The 16402-nt window shown below is 39.1% G+C and overlaps 3 protein-coding genes across 7 annotated transcripts in view; 1 reads left to right on the plus strand and 2 right to left on the minus strand.

Annotated features, from left to right (window-relative positions):
* gnav1 (guanine nucleotide binding protein (G protein) alpha v1) overlaps positions 1 to 3208 on the plus strand; it is a 42148-nt gene extending 38940 nt beyond the window's left edge. For 2 of the 3 annotated variants that reach the window (XM_041786111.1, XM_041786110.1), the window contains one exon: positions 1478 to 3088. In XM_041786111.1, the coding sequence (XP_041642045.1) occupies positions 1478 to 1668 (191 nt within the window). In that variant the 3' untranslated portion in view covers positions 1669 to 3088. Of the gene's footprint in view, positions 1 to 1477; positions 3089 to 3118 lie in introns of those variants that run through there. The other variant, XR_005991838.1, reaches the window with a different exon arrangement.
* An 18-nt stretch (positions 3209 to 3226) lies between these two features.
* Positions 3227 to 4315, minus strand: npb (neuropeptide B). Its single transcript, XM_041786112.1, has 2 exons — positions 3929 to 4315; positions 3227 to 3387 (listed from the first exon to the last, which is right to left on the minus strand). The coding sequence occupies exons 1-2, from the start codon at positions 4193 to 4195 to the stop codon at positions 3259 to 3261; spliced, it is 396 nt and encodes a 131-aa protein (XP_041642046.1). The 5' UTR covers positions 4196 to 4315; the 3' UTR covers positions 3227 to 3258.
* Positions 4316 to 5207: 892 nt separating this feature from the next.
* Positions 5208 to 16382, minus strand: sgsh (N-sulfoglucosamine sulfohydrolase (sulfamidase)). 3 transcript variants are annotated; one of them, XM_041785117.1, is made up of 9 exons: positions 16094 to 16381; positions 14558 to 14736; positions 14360 to 14465; positions 13931 to 14262; positions 13651 to 13732; positions 13360 to 13563; positions 10794 to 10960; positions 10482 to 10699; positions 5208 to 5529 (listed from the first exon to the last, which is right to left on the minus strand). In XM_041785117.1, the coding sequence occupies exons 1-9, from the start codon at positions 16170 to 16172 to the stop codon at positions 5346 to 5348; spliced, it is 1551 nt and encodes a 516-aa protein (XP_041641051.1). In that variant the 5' UTR covers positions 16173 to 16381; the 3' UTR covers positions 5208 to 5345. The 3 variants fall into 3 exon arrangements, 2 of the variants coding, with proteins under 2 accessions (XP_041641051.1, XP_041641052.1); XM_041785118.1 differs by having other exon boundaries at positions 14558 to 14718; positions 16094 to 16379; XR_005991799.1 differs by having other exon boundaries at positions 5403 to 5529; positions 10367 to 10699; positions 16094 to 16382.
* Positions 16383 to 16402: the final 20 nt, after the last annotated feature.

Raw genomic sequence — 16402 nt, forward strand, 5'->3', positions numbered from 1 at the left:
TGTGGAGATGCTTGTGTAATGCTTGTAAAGGTAGAGGGTAATATGAATGTGGCAAAATCTAGGAAAATCCTGGAGGACAATCTTACTCACTCTGCAAGAGAACTACAGCTTAGGAGAATATTTATTTTCCAGGAAGATAATGACCTTGAGCATACAGCGAAGGCTACACAGAAATGTTTTAAAGAAAACAAGGTGAATGTTCTGGAGTGGCCAAGTCAAAGCATTTACATTTGGTCTGTTAAATTTTAAATCTTTTTAATAGTTAATGTTCATATTAATGTACTTTGTCATACTGAAACCTGGCTGTATAAGGATGCCTGATTTGCCTAGTCTTTCAGGACTTTGTGCCCTTATGGACACACAAACAACAGTAGGCCACAGGAACTATTTAGTGCCTTTGGGAGAAGTTCTTAGCTCTAAAAGTTCCTGGTACTTCTGATCAAAAAGCATCTTTTCAGATAGGAGAAAGAGAACTGGGGGTTGCACGGCAACACAGGGGTTAGCACTGTTGCCTCACAACAAGAAGGTTCCTGGTCTTTATAAACCTTTCTGTGCAGAGTTTGCATGTTCTCCTTGTGCATGCGTGGGTTCTCCCCGAGTACTCCGGCTTCCTCCCAGCACCAAAAACATGCTCTTAAGGTGAACTGGTGACACTTAAGGTGTGAGTGTGCCTGCTTGTCAGTCTCTGTATGTCAGCCCTGTGATTGACTGGTAACCAGTCCTGGGTGTACCATGCCTCTCGCCCAATGACAGCTGTGATAGGCTACAGACCCCCGTGACCCCAACAGGATAAGCGGTATAGAAAATGGATGGATGGATTGGACCAAACTATTTGCGTGTTAGTGCCAGCTCAGACCCTGAACTGTAGAGACAACTGATTTATGTAGAAATGTTGACAGATGAGCTATTTACCAAGAGAAAAAAGAAATACAAACAAGGAGGAAAGGATAAGACGGGCATTTTAAAACAAATTTCTGTGAAATGTTTTTTTTCTTTGTCCACTTTATCATCCGACTACTCCAAAGTTTTATTTTGTGATTATTTAGAGTTTGTAACACTTGATGGAACAACCAAAGTATAAACTAAGGACTTAAAAGCCCTAATAATAGTAAGAAAAATTTTTATGACATGCATAGCATATTTGCATAAATTAAAAATATATACATAATTCAGCACCATTATACTATACAATTCAATATAGTTTGGCAGTTTACAGTTCATAACAGTTTATTCAAAGCAGGGAGCTCACTGGTTATTGTCACAATAAATCGACTACAAGTCATCTTTATTTTTTCTGTTTTATCATCTTTCCTGAGCACAAACGTGTCTATCATTATTTCCGTTTTTAGGAATACACAGAGCTGCTTTACTACTTTTTTCATGTACATCCAGCCTACCCACTTGTTCAGTTTTCTATGTAAAGCAACCATTTGATCTGCCTAAGAGCCTTATTCCCTCTCCATCACCTGTCCTCCAGGTGCAGACTGTGACGTGGATTCTGCCGCCCGCTTCGTCGCTGCTACCTTCATCTCACTCAATGCCACACCCAGCAAACTCATCTACCACCACTTCACTACAGCAACCGACACCTCCAACATCCAGGTGGTGTTTCAGGTGGTAATGGACACGATCATTAGAGAGAACCTGGAGGCCGTGTCGCTCTTATAGCTGCAGGCGGAGGTCCGAAATATCACTGAACTGTTTTCGCTGACCATCTTGGGATTTTTCATTTATAGAGACAAAAAGAGAAAAAGGGATGGAAGAGAAGATGAGGATCACTTGGTCTAAATCCTTGATGCTCTCTGCAAGTGTCGCATTGTATCCTGTAAGCTCTGTGATGACATGGAGCTCAGAGAAGGGAAATACTGAAGGAGAAGGGCCTCTTTCTTGTCATCAGACTTTAGGGTTGAGCCTTAATGTGCTGACTTTTTTGTTAAGATGAACTTGCTTTCTTTTTTGTACTATACCTGACTTTAAATGGTGATATTGTTTGATATTCTTCCACACACATGCCATATACTTACCAGTCTCTTCTTCCATGTGTGGGCAGGACACAGAGAGTGCTAGGATTTACTGTTTGTCCGTTACTTCCTCGGCACAGGGTTCACTCATGCATACGGCTGTGTGTTTGCCTGCTCATCCATCACTGTGTCTCTTTGCTGTCCACATCGTGTGCGTCACACTCCCTCCGAATATTCCTAGAATGTGTTTACTTACTCCCAGATGAAGTCACATGTTCCCTAAAGTCGTACCAGTCAGTGATGACGTTCATGTTATATATTCAAAACTGTTTAGAAACATCTCTTGCTCCTCCAGCGTGCCTTTAATTGACTTGTTTTCCTCTGGATATTATTTTTCCAATATCAAACACACACAGACACAGTCATAAACCCTGATTTGTAAACCAGGATCAGACCTCCTATGTGTGATTTGTGTGGCTTTAACCCTGCTGGGGGCTGTTCTATTACACCAACTTCTCTGACTCCAGTCGTAAACAAGATAAGGTGATGGCTGATACGAAAGAAAACAAGAGGAAAACAACCTTAAGTGCCTTTTTTGATGACGGGCTGGTGAGTAATTTAGAATCTTCATTTGTGTGATTTGGGATTTTTTTCCACTTTCAGAGTGTTTGCTCCAGATCATATCTCAATTCCAAAATGTAGTGTGTTCTCAGAATGTTATTGTATAGATTATGATTTGTGTTGTACTTAAAACTGCAATACAGAATTAATGATAAACTGGTAAGTTTATGTATCTTTTATTCTGAGAAATACAGTATAAACTGAAGAATAAAGCAGTGCTAGAATCTCTTATTTCACTTTTGCATCTAATTTATGACAAACGTAAGCCACACAACCAGTCACCAGTGTTTGTTCATTTTAATAGATAAAATAAATAAAAGTACTTTCCAGGAAATCTGCTCTGCAGTCAAACTTCAGGACATTTAATACATTTTGGCAACTGTGGGTACATGTCAGGGATATACAGCAAAGATGGGAAGTCACTGAAAAATATGGTTTCAAATAACACCTTTTTTTCTTTTTTCATGTACAGTACTTTTTGAAACCTAAACAGAATGTGAACAACGTTTGTGGTCTTTTTTTTCCCTTTAAATAAGAACATTCAGAGTCTGCAGCGGTCCATCGTCGACAGTGAAGGGGTTCCCTCTGCGCCGTTATCCTCCCCTGCCTACCCTCCACCACACCTCCTTCCTTCCTTACTCAAAATGTGTCGTTCCCAGAGAGGCACTCCCGGGGCTCACGCAGACAGGCAGTCCAGGGAGTCCAGGGTGAGGTAGACGTCCGCTTGGCACTTGAAGGTGCCCGTCCCGTCTCGCAGCAGCTCGCAGCTCTTTAGGTTTGGAGAGATGTCTCTTACGCAGATGGCCTTAAGGGGGCAAGAGAACAGAGATATTTTTATTGTTGTGCAAATTTAACTTTTCTTTTGCAGAGCAATAAAGGCAGGCTATAGGACACTGAAATAAATTTAATGTCGTTTTTGATATAAGTCTTAAATTAGTCTCATACTTCTTCACGTTATATTTTTCTACATGAAATGTTGATGTAAATTGCTTCAAATGTCTTGACTCAACGTGTAAATGATCGTTTTTGTACAATTTTAAAACATGTTTTGCTGTGCTTTCACCTGTTAGCTCTCGGTGGTGTGCGCCTTTACGCACGAGTTGTTACATTTTTTTTACCATCAGTTTCTTTATCTCAGCTTTTTGTTCGATTGTCTTCTAACCCCCCAAGAGTAAAGGAGCCCTATGTTTATATATATATAAAAAATTTCACCTTAAATATTTCGAAGATAAAATGTTCATATTTACGCGCCATTTACGCGCGTCTTTTCTTCACCTTATCATCCGTGCGAGCTTAGAAATGATAAATAAAGCGGTCTATAAAAATAAAGTAATTAATGTACTCACCAGGCTTTTGAGAATGGAGATCTCCCTGTTAGTCTCTGGAAGCACGTTGTTGTTACCTGTCGTCTCCCCGCTGTCCATCAGAGTTTCCTCGGACTCTGCCCTCCGGACGTAGGGCGACCTCCTGATACCGGACAGCAAACCGGAGGCTCTGCCCACTGAGTAGTAGCTGGGCCCGGTGGACTGCTTGTACCAGGCTTCTGCTGGTGGGCATGAAATGAGCAGAGACACTCCGACGCACACCACGGCAAACCTAACGGACCTCTCCATGTCTGGAACTGTCTTGGCGCTTTTTACGCAGAAGAGACTTTGCGCTCTTTCCGTCTGTCTGGATGACTTTCTGTCTTGTTTGGTCTGAGGAAACTTTGTGCTGCTTATATAGGCTGACTGGGCGACGCTATCATGACCCAGGACGTTCGTCAAATCACAATGGACGTGGGTGGATTATGATCAGGCATGTGTGTGGTATAGAGCATGAGGGGGCTGGAAATGTATGGGGACGTCAGCTCTTCTCTGACGTTTGAGCAGGTGAAAGTTAAAAGGATTAACATAAGTGAAGAGGAAGACGCTGACGTCAGACGTCAAAACTAAAAAATGTCTAGAAAGCCTAAAACTTACGATCAGCATACAGATGTTAATTTTCTATGCATTTAAAACGTCACATTTTAAGCATCAGTCTGATCACTTTTTAATTTTTAGACAACTCGTGTTTTTTACTAACGAGTCAGAAGATGAGGATGTTAAAGACACAAAAAGCAAAGACATTAGTTAAAGAGGTTGAGTGCTTCGCCATCAAAAGATGAACAACAAAGCAGAACTAGCAGACTTCAGCATGGGTGAAAATGGACACATCTGAGTAAAAGACATGGATCAATTGACATAAATTAATAATCGATTAATCCAAATTGTACTAAAACCTTTTTACAAAGCGAGATTGAGAATCTGTCTCACTTCAAAGTGGATCCCTGATCAATCAATAAAAAAAACACTTTCTCCTGATTGATTTGTCGACCTCACCGGTCATGCGTTATGAAGGCCATATCCTGTGTAATCAGCTGATCAGGAGAACAGTGATGGAGGTGAAAACGTTTAATTGAATAAAATAAACGTGGAGTAGTGTGTATTCACGTTGCCCTTCAATGAAACAGGATAATGAGAGGGGTCTGGATGATGGGTAATGTACCTTTATTATAAAAAAAACAGATGAGAGGAACCATTAAGGAAAATGATGACATTATATCTGGTAGAAAAAAAGGCAAATATATGGTATTAAAACAGTAGGTAATTCAAGTTTTTTTTATTTCTGAACAAAGCAGCAACATTTTAATATAATACAAATGCCTATAAAAGTAATTTATTTCATTAGAAGAATGTGTCACTTTAAGCAGACTTTGAGTCGGTCAGAAATGTACAAATATCATCAGAGTCCATTGTAGAGTGGTCTACAGTGCGGCTCCAGTTTGTCCTCCAGGACGTAGTCAGGTCCACAGACCCAGGGGTCTCCTGTCTCCCACTGCCACTTCTGCAGACTCTGCCTCAGGCTCTCCAGCACGGTGCTGTAGGAGGGGTCTGATACCAGGTTCTTTGTTTCCAGTGGATCTGCCCTGTAAGAGAAAAACATCAATGAGAGTCGAGGCTTTTATCAAACCACAACATGACATCACTTTAGTACTTCCGTTCACTGTTTTCTCTATATGATGACCTAACTACTGTTTAATCCCCCCAAAGACTGCCATTATGCTGGAAAATACACTGAACATTTTGATTTATTCTAATGTTACTCTTAAATGTGTATTTATTAGGATCCCCATAAGCTATACAGCTAGGGCACAGCTTGACTTCCTTCAGTCCACATTAAAAAAAAGCATACAGGCATATTAAATGTACATTTGAAAACATGTTTAAGTATCACAGTCCACACAAAAAACTTCCTTTTATTAAAAGGAATTAAGAAATGCACTCTACAGGGGTCAAGAAATGTGAAAATATACTTTAAACTTTAGTAATTTTTTTAACAAACATATCGTCAACCACAAGACATGCATTAAAATTTAATTAACACAAGCTACAAACATATGAGCATGATATCTTAAAAAATGCACAAAAGTATTTCTTTGTTTACTTTTAAAAGATTAGTTTGTTAACTTCGTCAACAGCAGTAAGGAATCTCATGATTTCACTGGTCCTTATTATTTTCCCTATTATGCTGCAGCCTGATGCTACAGTCATTTAATTAATTTTTTTCTCATTAATCTGCATTCAGGTCATCATCATGACAAAGAGAAAACTGAATTTTAGATTTAATTTTTTAGATGTTTCTGCACCTTTACCGGAGTCCACCTGTGGTAAATTAATTTGATTGGACATGAAATGCCCATACCTCTCCATAAAGGCCACACAGCTGACAATGCATATCAGAGCAAAAACCAAGCCATGAGATCAAAGGAACTGTCTGCAGAGCTCAGACACAGGATTAGGGGTTGACTGATATCGGTTTTTCAGGTCTGATACCGATTATTAGTTGTTCATGAGATTGATCATTGATATTTGGTACCAATATGCATTGATTATGACATACAAAATGTATTTAATTTGGCAAAAGTCAAATTGCATTATCAAAACAATGAAGGAAAATAAATAATTTAGCTCTAGCTCTATCAGCATGAGAAATAGCACAGAGCAGCATAGTACTAACAGGAAAACAGCAAGTAATGCCAAAGGCTCACTGTGTCTGTGGTACCCAGGGTTAGGTGATGATTTGCTAGTGCTCATGGGATATCTTGCCAATCAGATTATGTTATATATAAAGGACATTTTTTAGACTGTGGAAAGTTCAAATAGAGCAAAAGAGGAAGACATTGTGCAATGGAACCAAAGAAGCACACTTTTTTATTGATTAATTTGATCATGTATTGGTAAATTAAAATGCAGATACCAATAATCGGTGAAATTCTAAATATTGGCCTAAATAACTGGCCAGGCTGATGATCCTGTTGCAAGGCGCAGATCTGGGGAAAGTTACAAAAAAAGTTGTGCTCCACTGAAGGCTCCCAAGAGCATAGTGGCCTCCATAATTCTCAAATGGCAGCTCTTCCAAGAGCTGGTAGTCCAGCTGAACTGGGCAGTCAGGGGAGAAGGGCCTACGTGAGAGAGGTGACCAAGAACTGGATGGTGACTCTAACTGGACAGGACAACCATCACAGCCTCCCTCCATCAATGTGGCAAGACTCTCTTTTCACTGCAAAAAACATAAAAGCCCTTTTGGCTTTCATGTGGATTTTTCTGCAAACTCCAAGCAATTTTGAGGTTTCTTTTTTTTTAATAATCAGCAAAAATTTATAAATTTCTGTTTTCACTTTGTCATGATGGGATACAGGGTGTAAAGAAAAAGAGAAAAAAGGGGGGATCTGAATACCATCTGTGTTGTATATCTTTACATTTAAGGAAACAGATGTTAGTTGGTAATGAAACCCTGCCATTTGCTGCTTGTCTGGTGGTATAATTATACAAATCTAAATTCTGTTTTATCTGACTGTACTGGTATTGAAACAGGTTTTGTTGGTTACAAGTATGAACAAAGGGGTCTCTTGTCCTCAATCTTTAGCTAGCCAAGACAACTTCATGCTGATGATGTTAGTGTCATATAAACACTGAGCAAGGCATGCTGCCTTGTTCTACACAAGCTGAAGCCTGCTCAAACTTTTTGGAGGTATTTGCCCAAATTATCTGTCAATAATCTAGAAAAGAAGAAGAGGAGTCAGAGCAATCTTAGTTACATTAGGACTAAGGTATTTCCTGTAAAACAGCTATTGATCTTCAAACTTCATTAACAACAGTGTCGACAGTACATCTACAAGTTTTGACCAGGACAAATAAGTGCCAAGGGGGATGACCCGTAAATTTGTGTTAGTATCTCAGATCATGAAAAAACTTAAATACATTGGATCTAAAAACTCAGGTACTAAAATAAATCCACCATGTGCAACTACAAATAGCCAGAGAAATATACAAAAACATGTTTTCATGTCATCTAAAGTTACAGATCTGAACAGTCCAGAGTCATGCAGAACAGGCCTTAAACCAAGTAGACAGATGACAAGAAAAGGGCTATACATGTGCATTTACAATTTACTAAGGCCATATGTATTTTAAGAAATGTAACTGCCACTGTGATGAATGGTTGTGACAATCTGAATAAATTCAAATGTTTCACGCTGTTTGAATTTTTGCAGCAAGAGCAGCAGCCAAAGGCAATGTGGAAAAACAGGTGAGAAGCATGGCAGGAAGCATGAAAGATGTAAATAAATATCTATGTTACTCCCCCAAGTGTTGATTTCTGAGCTCTTCTGTGGATTGAACATTAGTTTTCTGTTATTTAAAAGTAAGTGCTCTCTTTTCTACACATTATATAAGGTTTGAAAAATATTGAAGCTGTTTTACTTAAACTACAATGAGAATATTTATCTGAAAGCTGGGAGAAATGTTGCATACAAAATCTTAGGTTAAATCATTTCTGAATCTAAAAAAAGCAGACACTGAATCCAAAGAAAAGAGAATGTGCAGTGACCTCTAAATGTTTGTGGAGCTGAAATTTCATCACTGGAAGCTTAAAAGAGACAGACAGAGGAGTGCCAAGGCTGACAGGAGGGGACTGGCTGTAGACTGTACATGTCTGATAGTCGCTCTCACAGACCATTCATGTGAAACACCCTACATCTCAGATAGAAAATGCTGTAATTTCCTGGTACAGCAAACTTCCAGTTTTAGGTCTTTTAAATTAACTTAAACTTTATTCATAAACAAAGTCTGGCATTTACATTCACTGAATCACCACATTATAGACTAGCCTTTCATAAATAAAACAGAGAAAGGTCAGAGGTCTAATCTAGGGTTAAATTATGTGTAGACCTGTTTTACATGTAGTTACACAAACCATGGCTCACTTTAGCATTGTTAGCTCCAGCTAAAGCTAACATAGCTACATAATTAACATTTCTACATGAGCCAGTGTAGCTTAGTTAGCTTTAGCAATGTGAGCTTCAGCAATTGTAGCTAAGTCCAACATAACTACATAGATAACATACCTACACAACTTACGTAACTGCTTCGTGATCTTAGCTTTAGCTATGTCAGTGTAGCTCTGTTATCTATAGCTAAGTTAGCTTTAGAAAACATAGCTATGTAGCTCAGTTAGCTACATAGCTCAGTTAGCTACATACCTATACAGCTAATGGATCTATGTAACTAGCGTTAGAATATTTTCATGGAGGACAAGTTTTTTTCCTGTAAGCAGACTGTTTACTCAGCTTTATTAAACATTTGTAATCAGGTTTATCAGGTTGGGTTTTTGACTTTTAACTTTTGGTTTCCTGACCTTAACTCTTACCCTGACCCTAAAACAGAAGTTTAAGCCAATTTTATATCGAAGGTTGCTTGTGTATTTCCGTTCTAAGACATGCGGCGTCTAGGATAAATAGTTGTGAGAGTGGTTGTCAGCGGTCTCACAGGTCAGATGAGTTATCATTTACATGAACTCCTCTCTGGAGTATTACCTCCATGTAAGAGTGACAGCAAAAAGGAAAGTTCCTCCAACAGTAGGTCATAGTGGAATTGAGAACGTTAGCACTCAAAAATGTCCTTTTAGCAGTTTTGTTAGGGTAAGGCGCAATGCACGCATTTCGACTCATGGTCTTCTTCAGCGCTGACAACTCCTTATCTTAAAATACACATATATTTGCTGGATACAGTGGCAAATATGATTAGTTTACTAAGCAGCGTTTAGCTGCCTGCTCTGGCAAGCAGACCATCATCCCTGTCTCAGGTCATAGGGTGAAGTACGCCTGTTAGTTATTGCTGCAAGGTGAGAGGTTAGACCATGGGAAGTAGGGACCAAGATAAGATACAGGGATGTTTGTTACTCCTAAAATATCAATCAATATACTGTTTCCAGTCTTATCCTAAATCCTCTAAAATGGAATATAATATGGGCTAAACAGTGCCATACTTCACAGCTAGAAGGTACTTGGTTCATATCCCTGCCAGTCACGGCCATTCTGTGCGAAGGGCTTCCTCCCACAGTCATGCTCGTTAGGTTAATTGCAGACTCAAAGTCTATGTTCACACTGCAGGTCTGACTTTTTTGTTTGCCTGTTCACACTGCCGTCAACTTCCAGAAGATCAGATACATATCTGATTTAGAACCAGATACGAAAGTGGCCTGAATCTGATTCGAAAAGGTCAGATTCAGTGTGACTTGTGCTGTTCACAGCGGCTGAAAAAAATCAGATACGAGTCACACATGAGCAAAAAGATCTGATTCAGGTCACTTTTAACTACAGTATGAATGTAGCCTAAGTTGCCCATCAGTGTGAGTGTCACTGCTTGTCTGTCCCTGTTTGTCAGCCCTGTGATTGATTAACCACCAGTCCAGGAAGTACCCACCTCTCGAGGGGGGCAGCTGGGATTGACTCCAGCCTCCTGAGACCCAGTACGTGACAAGCTGTGGATGATTGTATGTATGAATCAGAACAATTCTCATGGTAGTGCAGTGACAGACCTGGAGTCGTACAGCTCCCAGCGCTCTCTGTAGTAATACTGCTGCAGGCTTTTGAACCAGTGTGTGGGCTCTCTGAGGTGGGTGCGGTTCAGCAGGTCTTGGAAGGTGGGTGACACGTACAGATCTTGGTCAATGGGGAAGGGCATGCGGTAGTGAAGGTTGTGGAGGAGGTGGTACGCCCCCTGGTGGACAGAGCGGGTTGGATAGTACATGGTAACCTGAAAAAAAGACATCAGTTTTTTTCTCCTAATGCTTTTTTCCCAAATCTTGAGTTACAATCACAGCTGTCTGAATACAGTGGGGCTCACAGACCTCATGGAGGGACTGACTGGCGTAGACCGTGTGCCAGCTGCTGGGCTCAGAGACAAGGGCGGGCAGTAAGGAGCGCCCAGTCAGGTGGACGGGGGTTGAAGGGCTGCCGGGGAGGCTGTAGGACGGGTAGGGGACAGAAAACCAGTCCAGAATGGTGGGAGTTATGTCTGCCAAAAAAAGAAGAAGGGAAAGTAAGATTTATCTAAAAAAGTCATACCTTAACTTTTAATCATGTTATAAATGACTTATCAAAATACCTTAGATGTATATTTAGGTTAACATTTCAAAAAGTGACAAGAAATATATTCTCAAACTCGTACAGGTCATCACACCACCTCACTTGTTCTCTTAAATACTTTCCATTTTTATAGTATCTGAAATTTTTCAGTTACCCTGTGCTCACATTTTGATCACACTTGTTTCTCCTCTTTATTTGATTTAGTATGAGTGATGCTGTTTTCCCATTTACATTTAGTTTTCATCTTTTAGAGATCATTCTCAGTACAGCTAAGATCTTTTGATGAATCACTATACACTATACATACATCTTTACTCGTTAGTTTCCCTCTTGAGGTTGATGTAAATCTATCAGTGAAACACACGGATTTAAATGTGTCAAAAAGTACATTTTTAATCAAGGATACAGTTAATAAGTACTGTAGTTCACAATGTTAATCACAACACCTGCTTATTTTAAATATGTGCCATTTTCACTGTATTTGTTAACTTCATCTTCTTCACACATTTGGATCACATCTGTATCTTCTCTTTGTTTTAACCTGTTTGAGTGGGGGGGGGTTCAGTTTACATTAATTCATTTATTTCATCCCATTAACTTTAGGAGATGGATTTGAATCCATCAAAGATCTGCTGATGTTTGTTGTTAAGTCTCCCTCTTGTGGCCAATTTAAAACCAAAGTTAAACACACTGACATCCCTGTTAGTTTATCTGTGCTGTATCAACATCTGAGGTCTGGACCTCACACTAAGGTAAGTGGTCACGAGATGATAAAAGAGAAGTGTATAGTTTCATGTTTTGCCATCTATGTCTTGGCCTATCTATGGACATTTCTGCAGCAGTGTTTCACAACTCGTGGGTTGGGACTCAAACGTTGGTTGTGGTGCTGTTTTCAGTGGGTTGCAATTGTGCCCTTCAAAAAATAAAAGAACAAGAGCCCTAAGCAACATCCATGTACAGTGCCAACAAAAAGTATTCACCCTTTTTATTGATTTTTTTAAATCAGTCATGGTCAATATGATATAGCTTTTTTTTTTTTTAACAAAAACTCTCTTTAATGTGAAATTGCAAACTGATTTCTACAAATGTCAATTAAAAAAATGATCATGCAAGATGATGCTGCCAACACTGTGCTTCACAGTAGGGATGGTGTGTTTGTGTTGATGTGCAGTGTTCTGCCAAACATAGCATCTTGTCTGATGGCCTAAAAAGCACCATTTTAGTCTCATCAGACCAAAGAAGTTTCTCCTACTTGACCGTAGAGTCTCCCACATGCCTTTTGACAAACTCTAGTCAAGATAATATGAGTTTTCTTCAACATGCTACTCTTGCATAAAGCTTTGACCGGTGAAGAACCTGGGCAAAAATTGTTGTATGCATAGTCTCTCCCATCTCAGCTGCTGAAGCTTCTAACTTCAGAGTAGTTGAAGGTGTTTTGGTGGACTCTCTCACTAGTGTCCTTCTTGCATGCTCAATCAGTTTGTGAGGATTGCCTGATCTAGGCAGACACACAAATGTGCATTATCCTTCCATTTCTTGATGATGGATTTATCTGAACTCTGGGTTAAGTGCCTCGGAATTTTGTTTGTATCCATCCCCTGACTTTACTGCTCAATTACCTTTTCTCTGAGTTGCTTGGAGTGTTCTGTTGTCTTCACGGTGTAATGGTAGCCAGGAATATGGATTAACCAGTGACTGGACCTTCCAGACACAGGTATCTTTATACTTGAGACATATTCACTGCACTCAGGTGATCCCAATTTCTCTAATGGAGAGACTACTAGCACCAGTTGGCTTGACATCTTTTGAATTAGGTTAGTCACTTTAAATGGGGAGAATATCTGCAGTCACTTTTTTTACATGACATATTTTTATTTAACTGATATTAATTTGTATAACAATATGTTGTCCCTTTGACATTAAAGTTTTTTCTGTAAATTTTGCCCAAGTTTTTACGTGCCCAGGGCTTTTGGGCAGAGCTGGAAAATGTTGCTGGGGAGAGGGATGTCTGGATCGACTTGCTGAAATCAATACTAAGCTCAGCAGAGGAAAATGGATATATGGACAACCTAAACTCTAAATGAAGAGAGGACATATCATTAATGTCAGGAGACAATTATCTGGCAAGTAAGCAACCCCAATAAAAATAATGGAAATAAAATCAAAATGCATCTACAAGTCAAACCATCACAACAGTCCTTGAGGAACATACATTTCATCTCAATTAGTTCTTGTACACCGCTGACATGACAAAGTACAACTAATTTTTCCTGTTTTCTTGAGAAAAAAACACACATCTTCAGCCTTCTTCAAGCACCAAACTCTTACCTAGCAGGCTGACGTAGGCCTGGCTAATGTCGCCCCATCGCTCCCGGTGCTCTGGAGAGGACACCAGCATGGGCTCTGCAGTCCCAGAGTGATACAGGTTAGTCCTGCCGTTTGGGAAAGGGATGCCATTGTCTGAGCTGTAGATGACCAGAGTGTCGTTTTCATATCCAGCGTCCCTGAGCTCTTGCAGGACCAGACCAATACCTGTAGAGAAGATTTACAACAATAACCCATTATAGCTGAGAGTTTGACAAAAATGCTTCTGTTATTTTCTTTTTTGTTATTACACACCTTGGTCCAGCCTACTAACTGTTGTGTACTGTGCAGCCAAATCTGCTCGTGCTGCAGGCGTGTCTGGCACAAAAGGAGGAACCTGAGATATAAAAGTTGAAGACAGGACAACAACATAGTGTTCTGTATTAGTTTTGTCTTTGGTTCATGTGTCAAAGTTTCAAGTCTGTATTTCTCAGATGCACTGTTATTCATTAATCTAAACCAGAAAACATATGTATTTTTTTCTAACATCAGATCAGTTTGTGTGAACGTAAAGTACCTAAATAGCCTCACTGACCTTCACTTGTTCTGGGGTGTAATACTCTGGAGTCCAGTCAGGTATTCTTCCCATTCCCATTTCACCATTTCCAAATTTCTCACAGAAAGCCCCGTACTGAGGCTGTGAATGTCCACATCTGTGGGTGTCATGGAAGGCAACATAGAGGAAAAACGACCTCTCTTCATCTTTTATATGGTCTTCCTCCTTATGGGTTTGGAAAAACTTGCGGACCAGAAGTTTGATGCGGGTGATGTTTCTTCCCACCTGTAGCACAGAGTTGTTCTCCTCTGTGTAGGCAAAATCAAACGGGTAAACAGATCCAGGACCTACATGCTTCTTCCCAATTATACCTGTGAAGAGAAGAAGAGAAAAGAGAGTGAGAAAGGGAGGAATTTGGCTAATATGTAAGACTGTGTGGAAGCATTTAAAAAAATAATAATTCTTTACCTGTGTGTACGTTTGCTTGGCCAAGGAGCAGCGGTAGACTCTGTACTCCATCAAACGAGTTAAAGTGGTGAACACCCTGATGAAGCCCATACATGCCATTCTGGTGCTTTAAAACAAAAACCAAGTAGACGTTTTTACTCCAATGACCCAATTTAGAAGAGCATGTTATCAACATTTGTGTGTTGTTGTTTTCTTCACCTGTGGAAGTCCTGTGAGGATGGTGGAGCGGCTGGGGGAGCAGCTGCTGACAGATGTGAATGCGTTGTTGAACACCAGGCTGCGCTGGGCCAGAGATCGTAAGTGTGGAGTATGGACCACAGAGTTGTTGTACACCTCCGTCTCAAAGCCTGCATCATCAGCTGGTGGAGAGAAAAGACCTACTTCTCTTAGCTTCTGCACTAAAGAGCAGAATGTTGCTCAACTGACAACCTAAATTCTAAATCAGGGGTGTCAGACTCAAGGCCCAGGGGCCAAATCCGGCCAGTGGTATAGTTATACCTGGCCCACCAGATCATGTGTTATCTTAATCAAAACTGGCCCACCAGTATGAGGTCTGCAGATTTCCTCCAGTATAAAAATGTAAACTTAATCTTGATTATTTAAAATATCCTTGTTGAGACATAAAAATTGGAAAAAGTAAACATTAAAAATAACTTGATAAAAAGTCAGGAACGTAGGAGAAATTTATGTTTTCCCTATATTTTCAATTTTGCATCCCAACGTTATGACTAAAAGTTGGTTTTGACTTTTTGTTTCATATTTTAACCTTTACATCTCATAACTTTGACTTTCATATTTTTACCTTTCAGAATCTTAATTTTGAATCCTATCTTGACCTTTAAAAGTCATGATTTTGATGTTTATCTCAGTTTTTTGTCCTTTAAAACTCGTGATTTTTAATTTTATTTCATATTTTGCTCTAAGATGTACGTTGCTTTGGATAAAAGCGTCTGCTAAATGACATTGTAACATTTTGACTTCTAAAACTCATGAATTTGAAATTTAATTTCATATTTTGACATTTTAAACTCACGATTTTGATTTTTATTTCATATTTTGATGGTTTAATATCATGATTTAGAATTTTATCTAAGTTTTGCTGACCATTTCAACTCCTAGCTTTCATTTTTATCTTATATTTTGGCCTTTAAAACCCATGATTTATAATTTTATTTCATATTTTGACCTTTAAAACTTATGATTTTGACTTTTATCTCATTTTTTGACTATTAAAAAAATCATAGTTTCAGTATCTTATCTCATATTTTGCCTTTTAAAAACAATATTTTGACTTTAAATGTCATGTTTTTAACTTTTAAAACTTATAAGTTCGACATTTTAACTTAGATTTTGAGTTTTTAATTTGTCATGTTGACCTTTTAATTTCAAAATCATTTAGGTTGACACTCATTGGTTAAATATTGACCCTGTTAGGCCCTCAGGTTGGACCCATTTTCAGAATCCGGCCCCTGCTGTGATTGAGTTTGACCCCTGCTCTGAATGTTGCTTTTTACAGAAGGATATTTATATAATTGTGTTAATTCCGTTCATATCAAGTAACGTATGTTAATTATCGGTAAACAGATTTTTCTTGTCCTATCAGTGTAGCTAGGTGGATTAATAAATGGAAGGCGGGTTTCGTACTTTAAACTCTGATGTAAAGGATTGAAGGTCTTTTAACAGACACAATGATAGACAGATAGACTATTTAACACCAGACTGAAATTCACTCACCAATTATTAACAGGACATTTCTCCTCTTTGACTCTCCGATGCAACATGATGCCAAAATGAGAAAAAGCAGCTTGACCATGATGATTTTCTCTCAGACCTTCCCTAAAACCTGTCTATAAAGGCTGAAAAACTGCGCTGGTTATGATTTTAAACATTTCGTCTAACTCATAATAAATACATCATTTAAATAGAGTCATTGTATTCGTTTAAATCAATGCATGGTGAACAGTTACTGACTGATAGAGCTGACATTAAAATCTAAGAAAACACAGCGCAGTTCCTCAACTTCTTCCTCAAACAACTTTAGAC

Source organism: Cheilinus undulatus, linkage group 4 (assembly GCF_018320785.1).
Source record: "Cheilinus undulatus linkage group 4, ASM1832078v1, whole genome shotgun sequence".
NCBI lineage: Eukaryota > Metazoa > Chordata > Actinopteri > Labriformes > Labridae > Cheilinus > Cheilinus undulatus.